The sequence below is a fragment of the Aptenodytes forsteri genome, unplaced genomic scaffold (genome assembly GCF_000699145.1).
Source record: "Aptenodytes forsteri isolate BGI_AS27 unplaced genomic scaffold, ASM69914v1 Scaffold9, whole genome shotgun sequence".
Taxonomy (NCBI): domain Eukaryota; kingdom Metazoa; phylum Chordata; class Aves; order Sphenisciformes; family Spheniscidae; genus Aptenodytes; species Aptenodytes forsteri.
The window spans coordinates 1,158,341-1,177,411 of NW_008796217.1; the positions used below are offsets into that span (position 1 = coordinate 1,158,341).

At 38.5% G+C, this 19,071-nt stretch overlaps 1 protein-coding gene across 1 annotated transcript; it reads right to left on the reverse strand.

The window, feature by feature from the left end:
• Positions 1-1,746: 1,746 nt before the first annotated feature.
• DAZL (deleted in azoospermia like) lies at positions 1,747-18,503 on the reverse strand. Its single transcript, XM_009288646.1, has 11 exons — positions 18,453-18,503; positions 14,206-14,340; positions 13,850-13,941; positions 12,421-12,472; positions 8,809-8,875; positions 8,350-8,483; positions 6,917-6,994; positions 5,987-6,037; positions 3,518-3,622; positions 2,553-2,651; positions 1,747-1,800 (listed from the first exon to the last, which is right to left on the reverse strand). Exons 1-11 carry the CDS (start codon positions 18,501-18,503, stop codon positions 1,747-1,749), a joined length of 918 nt encoding a protein of 305 aa, XP_009286921.1.
• Positions 18,504-19,071: the final 568 nt, after the last annotated feature.

The window sequence follows — 19,071 nt, forward strand, 5'->3', positions numbered from 1 at the left end:
TTAAAGTTGCAAAGAAAAGGGTCCTGATATTCAGAAAACTCCAGATTTTTTTTTTTTTAAATACTGGGTTTAACTGTGCAAGATTTAAAAAAAAACTTAGAAAGAAGCTGGTAACACAGAAGTGAAGTATAATCAAGCTACTGTCTTTAAAACAGTACTCTGAGAAAACCATGGCAAATTGATATTACAGGAACACTTAACAGTATCTTTAGTGACATGGAACAGCCTGAGCAGAGACAAGATTAACAGCTTTGCTTTTTCGGGTCAATTTATCCTATCAGAACATTGGTACAATTCTGCATCAAGCAGCTCCAAAACCTATAACCATTCCTATTCCCCCCCCACCCCACCTTAATAAAATTCCATCCAGAACACTCCCCAGAAGCAGCACTTGGACATTTTTCATGCTGTAGCCATATTCCCTTAAGTGTCCAGGTCTGTAGCAACTCAGTTCCCTTGTCATTATACAATTCACTAACATCCACTTCTGGGTAAGTCTTTTCCTAGCCATTACTACTTCTAAACCTTCTGGAAATTTGAAGCAGGACATGCAATCCTATTCAAACTCATGTATACACCCTCAATGAGAGAGGTATAATTTCCTTTTTAGTCTGGAGAGATTGAGGTGTTGGGAGTAGAAGGAGAAAAGCAGAATAGAACACAACATACACACAAGACTGAATACAGTTCAAAGTTCTACTCTTTCAAAACTGCAGCTAATAACTACTACAAAATGAAGTTTGTTACTACGAATCTGTGGTAACTGGAATTCTCCAGTTAATAAATCTTCAATAGCTTCCACAAATCTTTATTATGCTGTATGTCTTTCTCAAGGTAGCTTAAAATTAACTCTAGTATTATACTAGCATGTCACTAGAAGTTTGGGAAGCCAAGTCAAAATAAAAATTTATTTTAATTGTTTCAAAACACACGACTAAAATTTACATAATTATTAAAATAGGCTTACAGATATTCTTTGATTAACAGTTTACATCACATAACAAAGGCACATTTTAAATGCAGTATTTTCTCACAATTTCAACATACAGGTATTGCTAAAATTTTTCAAGTAAAAAAGCAAACTCTACTGAGTAGCTAATACAGCTAATTACATTCTTGCATCTTAAGTTACACATAGAAATTTTAGGATTCTCTTAATTACTTTCCCAAAACTCATAGTGATGCTCAAGACTGCAGGTACATAAACTGTCATTAATGAACATAACCACATTGATTACATAGTCTAAAGACAACCAGGACTTAAAGGGCTTCAGTTGAGTTACAACTTGACATCTTCTGTTCCACTGATTAAGAGCTCAGTTTTAAAATACAGCCTCTTGGGCAAATAACTTCTTCCATTTTTAAACTGCAAGAGGTAACTAGTCAGTATTAGTCACTTAAATTGTGGTTTAAGAAAAACTAAGTGTAACATGCAAACTGTACCTTAAAGCTCAGAAGAAAATCCACATGCACCAAACAAGAAGTGTTTTTCCCATATAACCTCTTTAACATTCCAGTTAGTTATCAGGAGAAGCATGCAAACGATTAATAAAACCTGGATGTTTTGTCAACTCTTACAACTTTAAACTTCAAACTACTCAAGCAAAAACAACTGTATTGGAACAGGTAGAATAGGAACACAAACTTCAACTTGAAGCAACTTTTTGAAAAAGGTTAGCAATATATGCAGTATAAACTGAACTGTAGTAACATCAAGTTAATGAATTTAGATAAAGTCTTTGTTGATCAAACACTTTTGAGTACTGCTCTTCCTTTTCTGAAGTGATGCGCCTTCCTCTCCTGAAATGGGATAGGAGAAAAGACAGGAAAAAAATTTTCTAGATAATCAAAATAAAGCAACTAAAGTTTCATGAAAAGTATCCCAAGACATTCTGTACTCTATCCAACCCCCTCCAAAACTGATAAATACAGCTTCTGTATTCCTGCTTCAGAGTACATGTACCTAGTTCATATGTCTGTCCTTTTAAAAAAAGGAAGCAAAGTCTTAAATGTAACATTAATAAACAACAGAAATTAAACACCACTTGAAATGTAATCAGAAACTGCAATTCTACAAAGACTGTACACATACAGCAAAAATACAATGACCAGACACCAACCTGGACTACAGTTCATTGGTTAAAGTGTAGACATTTTACACAAACTATAAAGGGCCACCATCCACAGTGGGTACTTAACTGGTGTAAAGACCATAAAGGCTCAAACTCAACATCCTCTACCCATACTAGGGAGTAACCCCACTGCCCTTTCAGCAATGTCACTGAGAAGTGATTAGCCAGTCTTATGCTCTAAGCATCCATGAGTTAACTGTTCAGCATTTTTTATGCAGTCTTGTATTAAATCCACTGAATCCAACTTCAGCACTTGTTTCCAGTATTAAGCAACTGAGAGCCAAACCTATACATCTCAGAGCATGTACAAGAGAAAATTCAAATGGCATTCTTAATACCTTCATCTTTATGGCGTCCTGTAGGTGAACAAATTGAAGGTCAGCCATGTTTGAGGGATTTAATTTTGCTTTCACTACATACCTTAAAGTAGTCTTCCTGTGATACAAAGGTGTTCCTCAGACGGTTCTCAGGATTAAACAGACAGGATACTACTGTTTGTATGCTCCTGTCCACAGACTTCTGAAATACAGTTATAGGTGCATCCATAAACAATACTAATTTTCTTAGTTAGCCCACTACTAGCAATATGGGTGTGTCACAGGGTTTACTTAGCATTCAAGATTCCTCTGAACTGCCTTACATTTCCTGAGCTCTGTCTTTTTTTTTTTTTATCTGAACTGCTACATTTCCTGAGCTCTGTCTTTTTTTTTTTTTTAAATCTTTTATCTTGGTAACTCATTATAGATGTTACTTACAACATAACAGCTCTGACCGGTGACATATGACATAAGTAACTCATTATCACCCTTAGATGTTACTTACAACATAACAGCTCTGACCGGTGACATACCAGTTCAGTTTTGGAATAGGCTGACAGCTGGAAAATGAAGTCTCCTTAAGAAAACTGAATTCAGAGCCAACTGTTGGCTAAACTGGGGTCACCTTCCACAAAAGAAGGTGAAGAAGGGAGTAAAACATTACCAATTCAGATGTTTGAAGCTTAAAATAAATCTGCATAAGATAGCAGGCAGTTCTACCTAACCTGTTTTTTTAATACTTACAATTTCCCCTATAATTCTCAGCAGTTTAAGTAGAGCCTTCTAACTTAAAAACACTGTTGTACTTAATGAAGTAGAACACAGATTTTATACAGCCCTCAGCACTAAAGACAAGCACTAATAATTTCAAGGAAACGTGAGGCTTCTGAAGTTGTACACAGAAATCAGATACAGTGGATTGAGCAACTGGCTAAAGCAGCAAATATAACCTTAATTTCTAGGATACTGGTCAGAGGCCCTCTTCACCAAGCCACATAATCCTCACATGCAAATTTCTGGGAATAGGATTTATGACAAAAGACACTGAAGTTCTGAGAAAGCACTTACCTTTTGTGGACTGTTAGTAGACGACTGCGTGGGCTCTGGAACAGCACATTCTGTCTGTATAAATTCTGGATCCTCAGTGCAGTGATAGCTTACTGAAGTATAAACCTGTATAGTTTTTTTTAAATATTGCAGTTTCAGTAACACTGGGAAAATATGCACAGTTGTGTTGTCACTGGTCCTCACCTATCCATAAGCTATGCCAAATTTATCTTCACACATTTAGTAAAGTTTCACGAGTGGAGGAAATACTGTATCCTGATCTGTTTTAAGACAGTTCTACTCCCTTCCAAAAAGGATATATTCTAATAAATGTCTTTTCTCCCCACTGTAATCACTCTTGAGAGTTAGCTCCTCAACCTACTTCCTCCATGTATGGGTTTTGCCATCAAGCGTATTGAGCAACGAAGGCATTCACTGAGAATTCAAGACAACCAGCAGGTAACTTCAAGAGATTAAGCACTAAAATCAAATGAAAGAAGGGGAAACAAAACATCTACTACCACCGCCCTTCCAAGAAGTTGCTTTTCTCTCTACAGTTATTTCTTGTTTGAAGCTTCCTTCATGCTAATATACTCCATTTTTTAAGATGTAAAAAGGTCTAGAAAAACACGAGCCATTTTACAGCTTTTTTTTTTTTTTAAAACTCTCCCCACTTCCCTCTGCTTACAGTGCAGTGTTGCAATTGGCAACCCAGTGCAGAGTTTAATTACAATAGCAAAGAGGCTGATAAAGCAGTTACTCTTTACAGAAACACCCTTCCAGAGAGAATTAGCAGCTTTTACAGCCAATTTTACCAGGATCTCAACAGCAGGGTTAAGCATTCTCACTTTCCAGGGACAAAACTTTTTCTTCAAAGTAGTCAGATTTACCCAGGCTTGACAGTAGTTTTCAGTTTCTTGCAACATCATTCTTAAGGATGTTATTTGTGATTATACACAGCAACCACAACATGTACCACCCGACACTCCCAAAAGCCCTTGAACACTGACACTGTAATTTCAAGCTGATGATATTGGGAGATACGGAAGCCTACCGTGTTAGTAGACTATTCCCTTGACCACCATCCCTAACCATCAAAAGGCGTATCATATCTGACCTCATCACAACTGGGGCATTCCATTTATGAATGGAAATTGTGATTATCCACCAAACAAATAGGTAGGTATAAAGCAGTAGACTGAAGGATGAAGTTTCCTATCTCCTTATGTGCCTGTCCTCTTTTGAGTATGTAAAGAATGATACTTAAAGTTGCTTAACTGAGAATGTTCTAAAAAAAGTTGCTTGCTCATATAATCAAGCTTAAAATGTCTAATGAAAACCACCATGCACACCTCTCAAAACTCTTTGGCTTGCTACCATTTAATCGTTGAGTGATATACTGTGGCCGTATCATGTTCACGGATGTTTTGTTTCAAGCCAACAGGGTAATCAGTATTTCAGTGACTTCTGAACTCTTTCGAGTGTTTCTTCCCCCATTAAAGCAAAGGTAATTCTCACTAACAGAAATACAGACTTTCCATGAAAAGAAAAAGGCTGCTTCTCTGCTGAGAAGCTGAAAGTAAACACAGTACACACGACTGGAAATGAGCAGGAAAAAAGTATTCTTCTAATATGATCAGACAGAATTGTCAGATGCATGCAGGCAGCAATATATATATGCACAGAGTTCCATTTTCTTCATTTTTTCGCCATTTACCTTCCACACGTTCTACATTCTGCTGGGAATTAGCTTGAAAGAATACCATTCAGAAGAAAATTAAGTATTACAGCTTTTAAACACTTAATAGAAACTGTACTCAATAAATACAAGATTATACCCAAAGAACACAAAAATGCCTTCTAAGATGCAAGTTTAAAGTTCCAACACTGTTAAAGAAATACACAATATATTTTCCTCTCTTGTGGATGTCACTTGTGTAAAGTCACAGAAAGCAAGTAATTTCTTTAGAAGCCATCAGCACCATCTACAGTCTGTAGCAGCCTGGCAAATCATTTAAAAAATAAAACAACTGTTGAAAGGAGCCAAAAAAAAAAATCAGCATTTGCAGAGCAGAATATTTTGAGGCTTTTTAAATTTAAAAAAATTTGGAACAATAAGCAGTAATATTATACAGATCTTGTAAGCCAGGATTGTGCATCAGGTTACCACTTATTTTTCCTTCAACTTTTCATGAAAAGACAGTTCTGTTCATGCTAAAATTCAGAATTCTGTGACCAGAACATATGGAATAATGCCATAAAACAGATAGTTCTTTTCTGCCAGGCAGGTCCTAAAAAAAGCACCAAGTCAGTAGGAAATCCTAAACAATTACCTACTCCCATCAGCAGCTACAGATTTGTATAGACCAGATGACATAGATCCAGTCAACAAAACAAGAGTTTGATATTTTTTTTTTTAAGTATCAAGCTGTCAAAACAGTGTGCTAATTGAGAAGACAAAGTTCCAGAAGCTTAACTTTGTAGACTTACCGGAGGCATAACATAATTTCTTTGCTCCCCAGCAAGCCATTGTGGTTGAACCTTAAACAAGAATTGGACAAGAACCAGCTTGTATTCATTCATTTCCAACACAGGCAAGTAGCCGCTCTTTAAGAGCCATCATTTATAACATTTCATGTCTGGATTTTTCATTAAACAGTAGTTTACAGTCTTCTATCCAGCAAGATAGCTTTTTCACATGTACCTCATGTAGTGTTTGGCACAAGGTCATCCTTACCACAAACTCAACTACCTCCTTCCTCTTCTCATTCCAAGTTTTAAAAACATATTTAAAAAACAAGATTTCTAAAGATTAGGAAAATAAGGGGAATCACAGCAGCCACACTGAAAACATCTCAAACCTCTAGTTACTTCCAGTTACTAAACTACTTCTAGTTTATTTTCAGTAACAGGACTTACCCGCACATTTCACTTACGAGTTCAAAAATCACTATCAGCTAAGTGCCTTCCCAGACATTTTCAGAGCTCAAGAGCACATCCCCCCCCTCTATATACATCCCATACTTATATAGTCTGATAAAACTCAGTGATTCTGTTTTAAGTAACTAACATCAACTACCTGCACTATAGCATGTACAAATGCAAAGTTCCTTCCCATGAGAAAAGAGTATCACTGATCCATGTACTTTTTGCTAATTTGGAAGTTGTTTTATCATTGCGTATTTTAAAAAAATACCAAACTAGAGTATGCTAAATTATTGAACAGTTTTCATTGCATTAGAATAAAAACATCACTAATTTTGTTTTTACTTTTGATTTCTGTGAGGCAGGAGCTGAAGGGAAATAGAATTCACAGAAAGACAAACACAGAAAGATCAGACTCAAGTTAACACCGTTCATTCCATTCAAGTTTTGTCAGGTATCAAACAGCCTTTCTGCTGCTACTAAAGAATTACATACCTGGTAGTTGTAGGCTGGCTGATATCCTACAGGAACTTGCTGCTGTATCAATAAAGCTGGCGAACTGTATGGATATGTCTGCAAATAAAGCTTTTTTTTAAAAATGCAAGTTTGAAGCAAGATAAAAGTATGGTATCTGTAAAGGTATTTATAAAGCCAGGAGAGCGTTTTTAGAAATATGTAGTCACATTGTTACTTCAATTCCTGTTTCAGACTAGCTTCATTATTTAAAAGCAACCCTTACAGATTTCCCTTGGGGTTTCAGCACTTCAGGCACTAAAAATCTCAAGAAAGTGGGATTCTAAAGTGTATTACATATCTAAAAATACCACGTCTGCTTGTAGCTGATCTTTTTAGTCATTTCAGAAGTACAACTCATCCCATAAACTTTCTAAAGTAGACCTGAAACAGACCAACTACCATGAAATAATGGACTACAGCCTGGAGATCAGCTTCTTGGAGCCAAAGGCAAGCTAAGTATTACAATTCAGACAATTTCCCAGCATTTCTTCACTGCAAGTATTTTAATACAGTGTTAACCTGGAACCTTCTCAGCTTCTTCAGAGAATAGCTAAAGGCACATTCCAGCATTTAAGAGAATTAGTTCCTCCTACACTATTTCACTCTCCCAATAAACTTAGAGAATCAGCAAGAGTGCTACTGTCAAGCTCTCTGCCTTAGCAAAAAATATTTTTGCGAGTCACTGCAGTTTGCTCATCATCTTTTGCTTAAGAAAATATACAAAACAGAATCAGTTTGCAATTAATATTGCCCTGTTGTATTGCTATATCATATAGGGTTAATACAGGAAGAGACCATAATCTGGAAAGCCTTCTATTCACAGTACAGGACTCATTAACAAGGCCAGAAGTACCCTACCTACACCTCAGTAAGAATGCTTATCTGAAGTACCAATAAAGTGATGTCCTGTAGCCATACTGTACTGGTCCCAGCTGTTAACAGCAGATGCCGTAACAGTGTTCTTAAAAAGAAGTCCACAGCCAACTTCTGGTTCCATACTTGTTTAAAAAAATACATTTTAAAGTTTGTGGTTTATTCTGAGGCAGGGCAGCAGTACATTAAATATCCAGATGCATTTGATTTGTGAAGTGCATCTGTGACAAGTAACAAGACCACTTAAGAACTGTTATATGATTAAATCTTAGCTCCACCTCCAACAGTTTTCTCGTTCTCAAAATAAGAAGTATCTTCCCATCTTTTGTTTTATAAAGAGATCGCATCACTGAATAATTTTTTCAGGGTCGTTGGCATTCTTTTATGTGGTTTTAAGTTGGGCGTTTCTTATTGGGGAAGGTAATATGAAAACAAGTGGGTAAGATAAGACTGGAATCTCAATACATATTCCTGAAGTTGTATGTGCTTGCACCTTCAAAAATATTATGATGCAAAATCAGTGGCATGAACAGCCTTACCTGAACATACTGTGTTACTGGGCTCATTACAGCTGGAGGCTGCATGTATGTCTCTGTATTTTGATTACCCCATACACTATGGAACTGTGGTGCAGGAGGATTGAAGACTAATGGTCTGGGATGCACATAAGAACCTTGTTTTAAAGCAAAGAAAAATAAAGCATTAAGACATTTTCACATGTATTTCATTAATAATCTGAATTCAAGCTGCAAAAAACCTTAAGCGTTTTGACTCAAATTCAACTCAACATTAACTGTATTGTGCTACCAACCTGAGTTTTATTATTAAATCTGTGCAACACCACTGAAGTAGTGAGGTCATAAAATTCAGAACTGAATTGTAATATACATATTACATCAGATAAAAAGGATTTACAAGGATGTTAATGTAGAATTAAGAAAAAAACCAAAATTTTTAATATACTTGCAATATGAACAAATTTGTTTATGTATACTTACACAAGTTTTGTTGCTTTCTAATCGCTGGCCCCAGTTTCAGCTTTTTGCCATGGAAGTTGATTTGTGACTGAAAGACAGGTTATTTTGTAAGCTGCGGAATCAGCAAGTGGGTGGTTTGTTTCATTTTAAAGAGACTGTACTCTGCTTCTACACCACAGTATCATCAACTTGCATACAGGCTCAACAGCCTCCATTCTAATTCTCCCACCTCAACTTATGCCTTTTACCTTTAATTTCCTGCAATGCTCTCAGCACACTCATTTCCCTACTCACCGACTCTCCAAACCTATTATATATCACTTGCCTTAATAGCAGCATACACTACTAGTAGTTTGCAACTACCTACTAGTGACTGTCAGCCTTCTGCTTTTATATACACAGATTCGAACTATTCCTGCCTCAGTAAGGATATTAATGCAGAGTGACCATAGTATAGGTTCCCTTGAAACCCTGTTTACATCACCACTTACCTTCCTTCCCACAAACTTCCTAACAGGCTTCATGTAATATGTTAGAAGCTGTCCACCCAATATTAAAGGAAATGGAAGGCTGTCTAAGCACTACTGTTTACCTGCATGTTACTGTATTCTCTCTAGAGAGATTTTCACATGCGCTCCTTTGGGACATCCAGCAAACATGATATTTCACAACTTTTTTGGCCAAAGCATCTATGCAGCACAGACTATAAAGAAAGAGCAAAACTGAAATACGGTTCACATGCTCCTCAAATACCCCAAACCCAGGAATACAAGCATCTGACAGACTTGCAAAACAGGGCTGGAAGCACTCCTCAGTGCTCAGCAAATGCCCGAGAACACATGTAACTTCTCATTCTGCAAGTTGTGCCCAAATGCTAGTTCACACAGAAGACAGGATTTCAGACTTCCAATGATCAATGATTGAGTACTGCTTTGCCAGCACAGTATCTGGGGCCATAACAAAAGCACAGGAAGAATTCCAAGCACCCTCCCTCCCTGCAGAAGTTGAATTATGTGTTCTTCAGCAAAACTGCTTAGTTTGAAAAACTAGAACATTCACCGACGGATGTAGGCTGAAATGGCACCACAACATCCTTACACTTCAAGGTCTATTTGGACTGACTGTAGGAGAGGGCCTGTAAGATTTTGTTCTCTGCAAGATTACAGTTTAAGTCTAGAGTATAGAAAGTCACTTTAATACATGGATTTAAGTAGATTAATGTTTATTCAGGTACTCAAGAACTTCTCCACACAAAACTTCCAAAAGCGAATTCACCTTTGGGTCTGATCTCACATTCTCTGCCATGATGGTGACAAGAAACTTGTTTACCCACCTATGAAGATGTGCATAGCACACATGACACTACCTGAAGTAAGTACTCTGTTACAGTTCAGAGGGCTGCATTGAGGTTTACAAATGCTTTACACATCAGAAGTGGAAGATTTGTTTTACTCCCATTAATACAAATTTAGTACCAAGTATTAAAATCACTATTAGAAATCTAAATAGACTACATAATCTGCATCTATCTCATGGAACACTAAAAACTTGCCTGCTTCAGAAGGAAATAGGCAGTTTGCAATTTTGACAGACACCTCACCAAGCTTTTCCTCCCATTTCTGCTAAAGTACTTTGAACAGGTAACAGCAACTTTATTGTTGATTGTAAAAATAAGCAAAATAAACAGAACAGTGATACAGAAAAAGTCTTGTAATTTGTTCATCTTCTCATACTGATAAAAATAGGATCAAGTAAGATATATTGGGGGGTTTTGGGGGTTTTGTTTTTTTTTTTCTCCAATTGATCCTACAGTCCTGTTGTGCTCAGAACCATGCAAAACCACCTTTTCCACTTGAGCAACCAAGAGCTCTTCGAAGACAGGCCTCCCCTCAAAGCAGAAGGTAGCTTTCTGCTCTGAACTGCAAACAGTTTCACTCTGGACCAGAGTGCAGTTACAAATGGAATCAGACCTAAATCAGAAGAAAAATACTTTCAGATTGCACAAAGCTACAGAGCTAGGCCGACAAGCACTGGCATCTAGAGTGATTCTAACTACCCAGAGGCTCTATCTTGTTATTTACATAAAACATTGTGACCACTCAGTACAGATAACGCCTGAAATGGTTTAGCGAGGTGATCTCTGCTTATGACAAGCTCTAAAATGCAGATGTTCATCCTTTCCCTCTTTCCATCCCCTCTAGAAGCTAACAGCTTTGTAAGATGATTTCTAGCTGGACATGATTCTTCCTGACAAGACAGTAATTTGTACTGCCTGTACACCTGGAATTTGCACTGAAAAGAAAGTCTGCCATATACCTCTGGGTCTTCCAAGACCTCTGGTGTACAAAGTCACATCAGCAAGTACTATAGAGATACACTGCGGGCTTTTAGTTTTGAAGAAATGCACACAGAAAGTCAGCAATATACATGGCTCAAATGACAATGCTACTCAAGAGCTCTCTACAGAGATTGCTGCTTCAGAGCAAGCATTCCACACTGATCTAGTACAATAAATGTAACCCATGGTAAAAAACATTCTCAGATAAAGTCTGTTGCTCAATACGGCAGTATTTTTGTCAGCATACCATGAGAGTTAGAGAACAGCAAGCTTCTGAAGTCTTTTCATGAGAATCAAGAATCTCCTGCTGGAGATTGACTGCTCTCCACTTTGTTCAAAGATGTTCTCTTCCCCCTTAAGGAGCTGGACAGCCAGTAAACACATCTGAACATATCACAAAACACTAAATTTGTGCCTGGCACATTCATCTGTATTTGTCTTACAGACCTATTTTCCTGAGAGCTTCAGAAGCAAATGAGAGACTGTTCATCCTCCGGAGACACGGGAGTTTTCTGAGGCAAAGACTTCAGATAGGGAAATATTTCAATACATGTTTATTTTCACAGTTATTGCACTGAGTTTTGGTAGAAAGAGGGAAAACAAAAAGCTTTGTCAGTGGTTTGTGACCCGCTGAAGTCTACCAAAGCCAAATAACAGATTTTGTCATAAGCGTTAAGATTTAAAACTTCTCTGATACTGAACTCTAAGAGCAGAAGGGCTGTACCAGTTCTACCCCTTTATCTTCTGTGTGAGCTACAGGAAAACCATGACATGAACAGTTGCATCTTGTAGTCAAGGAGGCTTAAAAAATACTTGCACTCCAGGTAACGTCCAAATGCACAAAAACTGCAAGAAAGAAACACATACTTCAACTGCTGAGACTTAAGTAAAAAACTAATGCCGTTTTCTGTTATTATTACTGTTATTCCCAGTAATAATGCTGACAGGTCTATGTATCTACCATAAGCACAAGGGTTCTATGACAATCATCCAATACAGAAAGCAAACAGCCAAAAACACACATGAAGCTTTCCAGCACATAAATGAATGAGAACAACCAGAAATACAGTGACGTGAGATGTTCAAGCACACCAAGGCTACAACTAATTTTGTTTCTTTAAGTAAATACACAAAGATTCTACCACCAGTAGATATTTTAGCAAGTTTATTTTTTGGGCAGCCCTAGACTTTCCTCATCCTAATTTACTCTACAGGCTACATAACTTTGTTTCCCCTGAACATGTCTCTAGCCTTCATGTATCAACTTCTTCAGATAATTTCAACAAAGAGCTTACTTCTACTATTTTTTGAACATCCACGTTGTCCAGGAAAGATACAAATCCATACCTGAAAAGAAAGAACAGGTTATTCAATAGCCATTTTTTGATTTGTTTGTTAGCTAAATTATTTTGAACAGGCCAGTTAACAGCATATATGCCATGTACATTATTATTGCATGCTAAAAGTATCAACTAGGACATTAGTTTGTAATTCAGCATGAAAATGTATTTACTGCTACCTAGCAGCATATACTGCTGGGCCAGATGAAAGGAATTGAATGCCAGATTCTAGAGTAACATGAAATAGATGTAAGGGCTATTCCATTTCAGCTACTTAAAATGAGCACTATTGTCAATATTACTAACTGAGAAAGTAAAAACATCTTTTAAGTATTAAGACCCAAATTATCATCAAATTTTGTATTTACTACAGAGGTTTGGATGAAAGCAGGCATTACAGAAACGGTGATACCAGTGGGGGAAGTGATTCTTGAAGAGGTTTTTCAATTTATTTCACTGCCCCCCTAGTTTATTTAGTCTATAAAATGAAGGTAATTTCAGAGCATTATAGGAACAGTTGTGTCAATCAATGGAGTATGCCAATTCATTATCAATACTCAGAACATACACTGGCTAACTGCACATCAGAATTCACCATGAAGACTAGCAAAGGATATGAGGAAATAAAACAGCTTTCCAGCTCATGCATTATTATATATGCCTAAGAAAACATGACTCTTAGGATCTGCTCACAGAATCTCAGAAAAAATTGGGCTGGAAGGAACCTCCAGAAGGTGAAGCCTCCTTCTCAAAGCAGGGATGGCTTCAAAACTGGGAGAGTTTCCCCAGAACTCAACAAGCTAAGGTCCTACGCATTCTAATTTAAGTGTTTCACCACAGACAATTCAGAATTCTTCTATATATCAAATAGGAATTTCCTTTGCTTCAACTTCGTTCACTTACTTAGTTTCACTATTCACTCAAACAAGTTTGGTTGTTTTCTCTATAACTTATCCCTGAGTGTCAGAAGAGTACAGTCCCATTCCCCTGAATAAACCATCTACCCCTTCTCTTAACCATCCTCAACTCTCTCCAGATTGTTAACTACTCTAGCCATCAGAAGAGTCCTACAAAAGAACTGTCTGCATAAACATCACACAAGTTTCAAGCTTTGCTTCCACTGGTTAAGTGACAATAACCCTCTTTTCCCTGAACAGATACACTGAAGTCAGAAAAATCAGGCTATTCTTTACAAGATTATATAGATTTAGGGGCAATCTAGATTTACAGGTTTCACAGTGTTAATTCACCACAACAGGAAACTTCAGCTAGTGTTAAGGCTTAAGCATGTCAAGTGTGCTGCTAAGTAGCTGCTCATATCAGCTATGACAGAATTATGTCCACGTAAGCAGCAACTTAAAACAACTATTCATGTTCTACTCACCCTTTGGAAACACCAGTTCTGTCAGTGATTATTTTCACCTCTTTCACAGTACCGTATCGTTCAAAGAAACTCCGAATTTCTGCTTCATTCATCTAAAAGAAACAAAATCTTAAACTTCTTCAGACACATTCAACTATTCAGAACTGATTTAAAGCAGCCAGTACCATTTTTTAAACCCATCTTCTACTACTATAAGAACTAAAGTTACTCACCTGTCCCAAAATTCTCTCCTGACACTGCAATACCTTAAGATTGTAAAGACACACATTAAAAAAACCACCCAGGAGTCAAATTCCCATTTTCTTCCCACTGAAGTGCCCTATACCTATCTTAAACAATTAAAAGTATATAAATACCCTTATATCAATTCCACCAACAAAGACTGTGTTTGGCATGATTTTTCCTTCTGGTAAAACATATCCTTGACTGGTTGTTGACAAACGGGTATTATCCTCCAAGACACCTGCACACTGGGCCTCCACATTTGCAGACTGAAAAATTTAAACAGAAATACATATTTCAGTCAAATTATTATAGTTCACTTTAACATACTAGAATGCCTGCATCCTCCTATAGATATAGCATGGGACAATGAATTTCAATAGCACCTTTCCAATTCCTTAAAGGATGTACTCACTGCAAATAGACCACTCATTGGAAAAAAGTTAAAGTAATTATTCTAAGCAGCTTTAATAATTTAAATCTAAACCTAACCTAGACTACTTTAAGTAGCCCTGTCTGACTATATGAAGCTTCATGACCAGTGCTACTACTACCAAACACAGTGAGAATGCCAAAATAACTCATTTTCAAACTTTACGAAATTCCTTTCAGATGTAAGCAAGACATTAAATTCTTTAAAGATACAATTTACTGTAAATTGATTATCCAACAGAAAAAATTCCATCATTTTCCTGGTCAAAAGCTTTAAATACTTGAGATGTGAGTAAGCTTACGAACAGCCTTACAGCACAGGTAACAGGGTTATACTATAAGTTAGCTGTAAGAAGGGAAATCAGACCTTAATGGAATATTCACACTATTCATTTTCTCAGAAAAAAAGACTTTGTCAACTACAACAGGAATATGAACGACTACAAACTTGTTTCCGAGTTATCTGCACCAAAGCAGGATCTTAAGCATGCACTACACGTACAGAACAACTGCAAAGAATGTTAAGATTATAGAGCAACTACAGTCATGATGTGCTTTGTACACCCAGGCTTCAGACGCACCCTTTTGGTCCTAAAGCATTTTGTCACAGCCTAGGAGTTATGGATTCATTCAGTGCAGAGGAAGATACGATGCTCCCTAAACAAACAGTAATTCAGTATTTTGTTCAAATGAACAGACCACATGCAATTCCATTTCTTGTTACTGATGCTAGCAAAGATGTGTTCCATACTCTGCATAAGGTTTGAAGTGTTTTACAAAGGTATTTACAAGAACTAAAACACAACATAAGCACCATGGGCATGGCAAACTCTAGCCCCTCTCATCTTCTGCCCTCCTGAATGAATGGTTCCAGCTGTGTGCCATGCTTTGCCTGGCTGGTAAGAACAAACTCTGACCAGTTCAGTGTTACTCATCCCTCTATATTAATGTACTCTGAAACATTAATAAGCTTTTCCTCACAATTCCACTGGTGTGGCATTATCCCTACTTCAGATACTCCAAACTTTGATTTAGTCAAAGTTATCTGGTATTTTGAAACCTAGTAATTTGCAATAGGTAGCATCCAATTTTTCAATGTAACAATTTCCATGTTTAATGCACATTTAAAACTGCAGCTATGAGTGACAAGTACTCATTCAAACTGGACACCCAGTAAGGGAATAAGAAAATTACAAGAACCAAACTATACATGTGGCACATGATTTGCCCAGCAATTATACAAAGCCAAAACTAGAATACAGCCCTCCAAATATGATTTCAGTATGACCGAACCAAATTAACAACACACCATTACTAAAAGCCAGAGAAGGTTTGCCCCATCTCTTTTCCCACACCACTTCTGCACAAGTTCTAATACTTGTCAGTTCAATTAAGCTGGCTCAACAAAATCTGGCAGGAAGGTTAACATAAAATGAGCAGTTTTTCACCCAGTTAGTATTCTGCTACTGTAGCAGAATTGAATCAGCTTAGCATGCTATCAGACAGGCACCAGATCCACCTCAGGATCAGTGGATGCAGAAGAGGAAATGGAGATGGGGAGGCTTAGCCTCCTGAGAACCACTAAGCCATCAATTCTGTTCAAAACCATTTCATGAAGCTATACCTCAGACAGAATCTGGTTCCATCAAACCAGATACTCTTGCCTATCATCAATTTACTCACTGACTATGAGTAAATGCAAATTCTCAATAAAAGTTGCAAGTCAATCCTTTCCCTTTATCCTCTAAGAACTCCCTCTACCCTCCAGTGAAGTTGGGAGACTGCAACTTCCACTGTTCCACAGTAATAGAGATTGTGTAATAGAACATTTCTGCTGTAAACAGAAAAGGGGTAGTTATCCCCCTTCCCTCCCCTTGTACCACGACAGCTCTTTATATCACTGTGCAAGGAAATAAATCCTATGTTTCACAGGAGAAAAATTTTGTAGTACTTTTCAGATACACCCACTTCTGATCCAAGCTCATTTGGCAGTTACATAAACACTTGTGCTAACATAAGAACACAACAAGGGCAAAAACAAAGAAAGAGGTGAGGAAACCACTTCTTTGGCTGCACCCCCCAGCTAGAGGGCATTTGAACTGAAATCTGAGACTGCAACTCCACAGCAACCTTAAACTGACCTAACTGTTGCCTCCTACTTCTTTCTTTCTGGATCTGTTTCAGCAAACCAGGTTAAAGAGAAGTATTCACTTTGCTGTGCAAATTCTCTGGCAACCTAGAACAGGAAACAGCTCACAGCAGAGGCACCCACCAAGTGCCAGAACCAGCACAAGGAAGTGGGTAGGCATACAGATACTGCTGGTACACAAGTCATAGATGGCCTTGGCTGCCATGGAAGTGCAGCATTCATTTCTCATGCTAATGATGCAGAAAACAATTTTCAATGAAAACACTTATTTAATGCTTTTACACATTAAGTATCTAAAAGAAAGAGTAAACATCCTGATTAGGCATTCTGACAAATTGGTCAACATCAAAAATAAGCTTTACGATCTGTTAATACATGTATTTCTTAGAACTTGAAGAGCAGCTGTTGTTGAAAAATGCACAGTGGTAAAAGTCTTACAGTATGAAGACAGGAAACAAAATCTCCTCCTTTCAAAGTTACTTTTCAAGTCTTCAGTACTGCAATGCAAAACTTTTGCCCTATCTAAAACCAAGTTATTTTACCAGCATAATGCGTAATTGTTATTTTACTACCTAATGTAGCATTATGTAAACAATTGTGTACTTCTACATACAGTATGGGCAAAGAACTTGCACTGCCGCTGAATCAGTGTCCAAAGCCTAAGCCACCTAAAGTTTTCAAGATCCAGAAAATCCTTAAGTTGAAGAATTGGCTACCCTGAAATTATAGCATCAGCAGCAGTGACCCAACCCTTCAAAAATACCCTGAGTGGGGTGGATTTTTCTATCCATCTCAAAGTATCTTTGAAATCAAAATTCTAGATATCAGGAAACTTAGGGCCTATTCAAACTTTTTCAGCTTACTGAAATTAACAGGGTTTTTTTCCCTTTCTCTCATCACAAGGTAAACTTAATCAGTTTGCTCTTTCCGTTATTCCAGCAAGCATGAAGTTTAAGATGATGCTAGGAAAAAAAAGGGGAAGGCCTACCGTTAGGGCCAGGTGGTGGAAATACCTAGCTACTCAAGTGGGTATCAGTCTTATGCACATCTAGGAAATGAAAACCTTCACTTTTCTTTCGGCTTTCGGCGCACAAGTCCCTACAGTAGTCATAAGGCTAGTTAAGACTTTTGGCAAAAAAAAAAAGTGGAAAGGACTACCGTTAGGGCCAGGTGGTGGAAATACCTAGCTACTCAAGTGGGTTACAAACATCAGTCTTATGCACATCTAGGAAATGAAAACCTTCACTTTTCTTTCGGCCACATAAGCACAAGTCCCCTATTTCGTAGGCTTCTCCCTGTCTTTCCCTGACCTCACACACAAAGATGTTTAAAATAAGTATAAAACATTTTCTTTTTTAAACATTTAAAACTCCTGATACATGTCCTGCTGCGCAGACTTTCTGTGCGCAGGAATCGGTTACCGTGACAGCACACTACCTGAAGAAAGAACATGGCTCCCGCTACAGGGAGATGTAGTCTTCCCATTAGGCAGCAGGTGGAGCTATCAGTCAAGTACTGTAATACGCTCGCGCGCTAACGGCTGCCACTTACAAGGCTTAACTTTAAAAAAAAAATTCCTACTTTTATATTGTTGTTGAAGTGTCTGGGTTACAGTCGCAAATTCCATTTTTCAAATAAAAAATTCCGGAAGAAACAACAACTTGCATGTTGAAGAAGCAACGCGCGAGTCCGGGCAGTAACTCCCACCGACCACATGGAGTCCACAGCGGACTACGCGAAGGCTGTTTTTTTTCTGGTAGGTAAAGACGACAAAGGGGGAACCTCAGGCGGGCGCGTTACGGAACCGGGGGGGCCCGCCGCTCCGCTCGTGCCGCCGCCAACGGCGGCCATTTAACGTCCTGCGGGCTTCGCACCTCGCCTAACGGCCTCGTTACCAGACGAGGCGCGCGGGAAGAGGATTTCACGCCCCTTAAGAGATCTGGGGGCATGGGGAGGGCAAAAGGGGAGGCGCCCCTGAGGACAATGGAAGCTGTTTGAAAGCCCCCGACGCCCGGGGCAAGGGTTCCAGTCTAACCCTAAAGGCAAACTGGAGGCAGACGGAGCCGACCGGCGCTGCCCGCCTGGCCTCGGCCTGCGGGGGCAGGCGGAGAAGCGCCCGGTCAGGCCATGCGCAGAGCGTAAAGAGCCCGGCGGTGCGGCAGGGCGCCATGTGGCAGGGCCGCCACAAAAAGGACCGTCATGGTGTGGCGGAGCGCCTCCTGTCGCGAAGTCCTCACCAGACCATGGCGCCGACGGCTGCGAGCCATGACACTTTGCCCCACAGAAGCTCCAGGCTTTTTACTTGCCGTATTCCCTCCCTGACCTTAATCCCGCACCTCCTCTTAAGACTTTAAAACCTTCAAGGCATTAAAGATGGCAGTAACCCTCAGGGGTTCAGCCCAGGCAGCGGCGCACCCCT

Coding starts and splice junctions, on each gene's coding strand:
- DAZL (XM_009288646.1), bottom strand. CDS start 18,503: ATGGCCGCCGTTGGCGGCGGCACGAGCGGAGCGGCGGGCCCCCCCGGT. Junction 8,876..12,420: donor ATGTTCAAAAAATAGTAGAA/GTAAGCTCTTTG, acceptor CCTGTCTTTCAG/TCACAAATCAACTTCCATGG. Junction 6,038..6,916: donor AGCCAGCCTACAACTACCAG/GTATGTAATTCT, acceptor TTCTTGTTTAAG/GTTCAACCACAATGGCTTGC.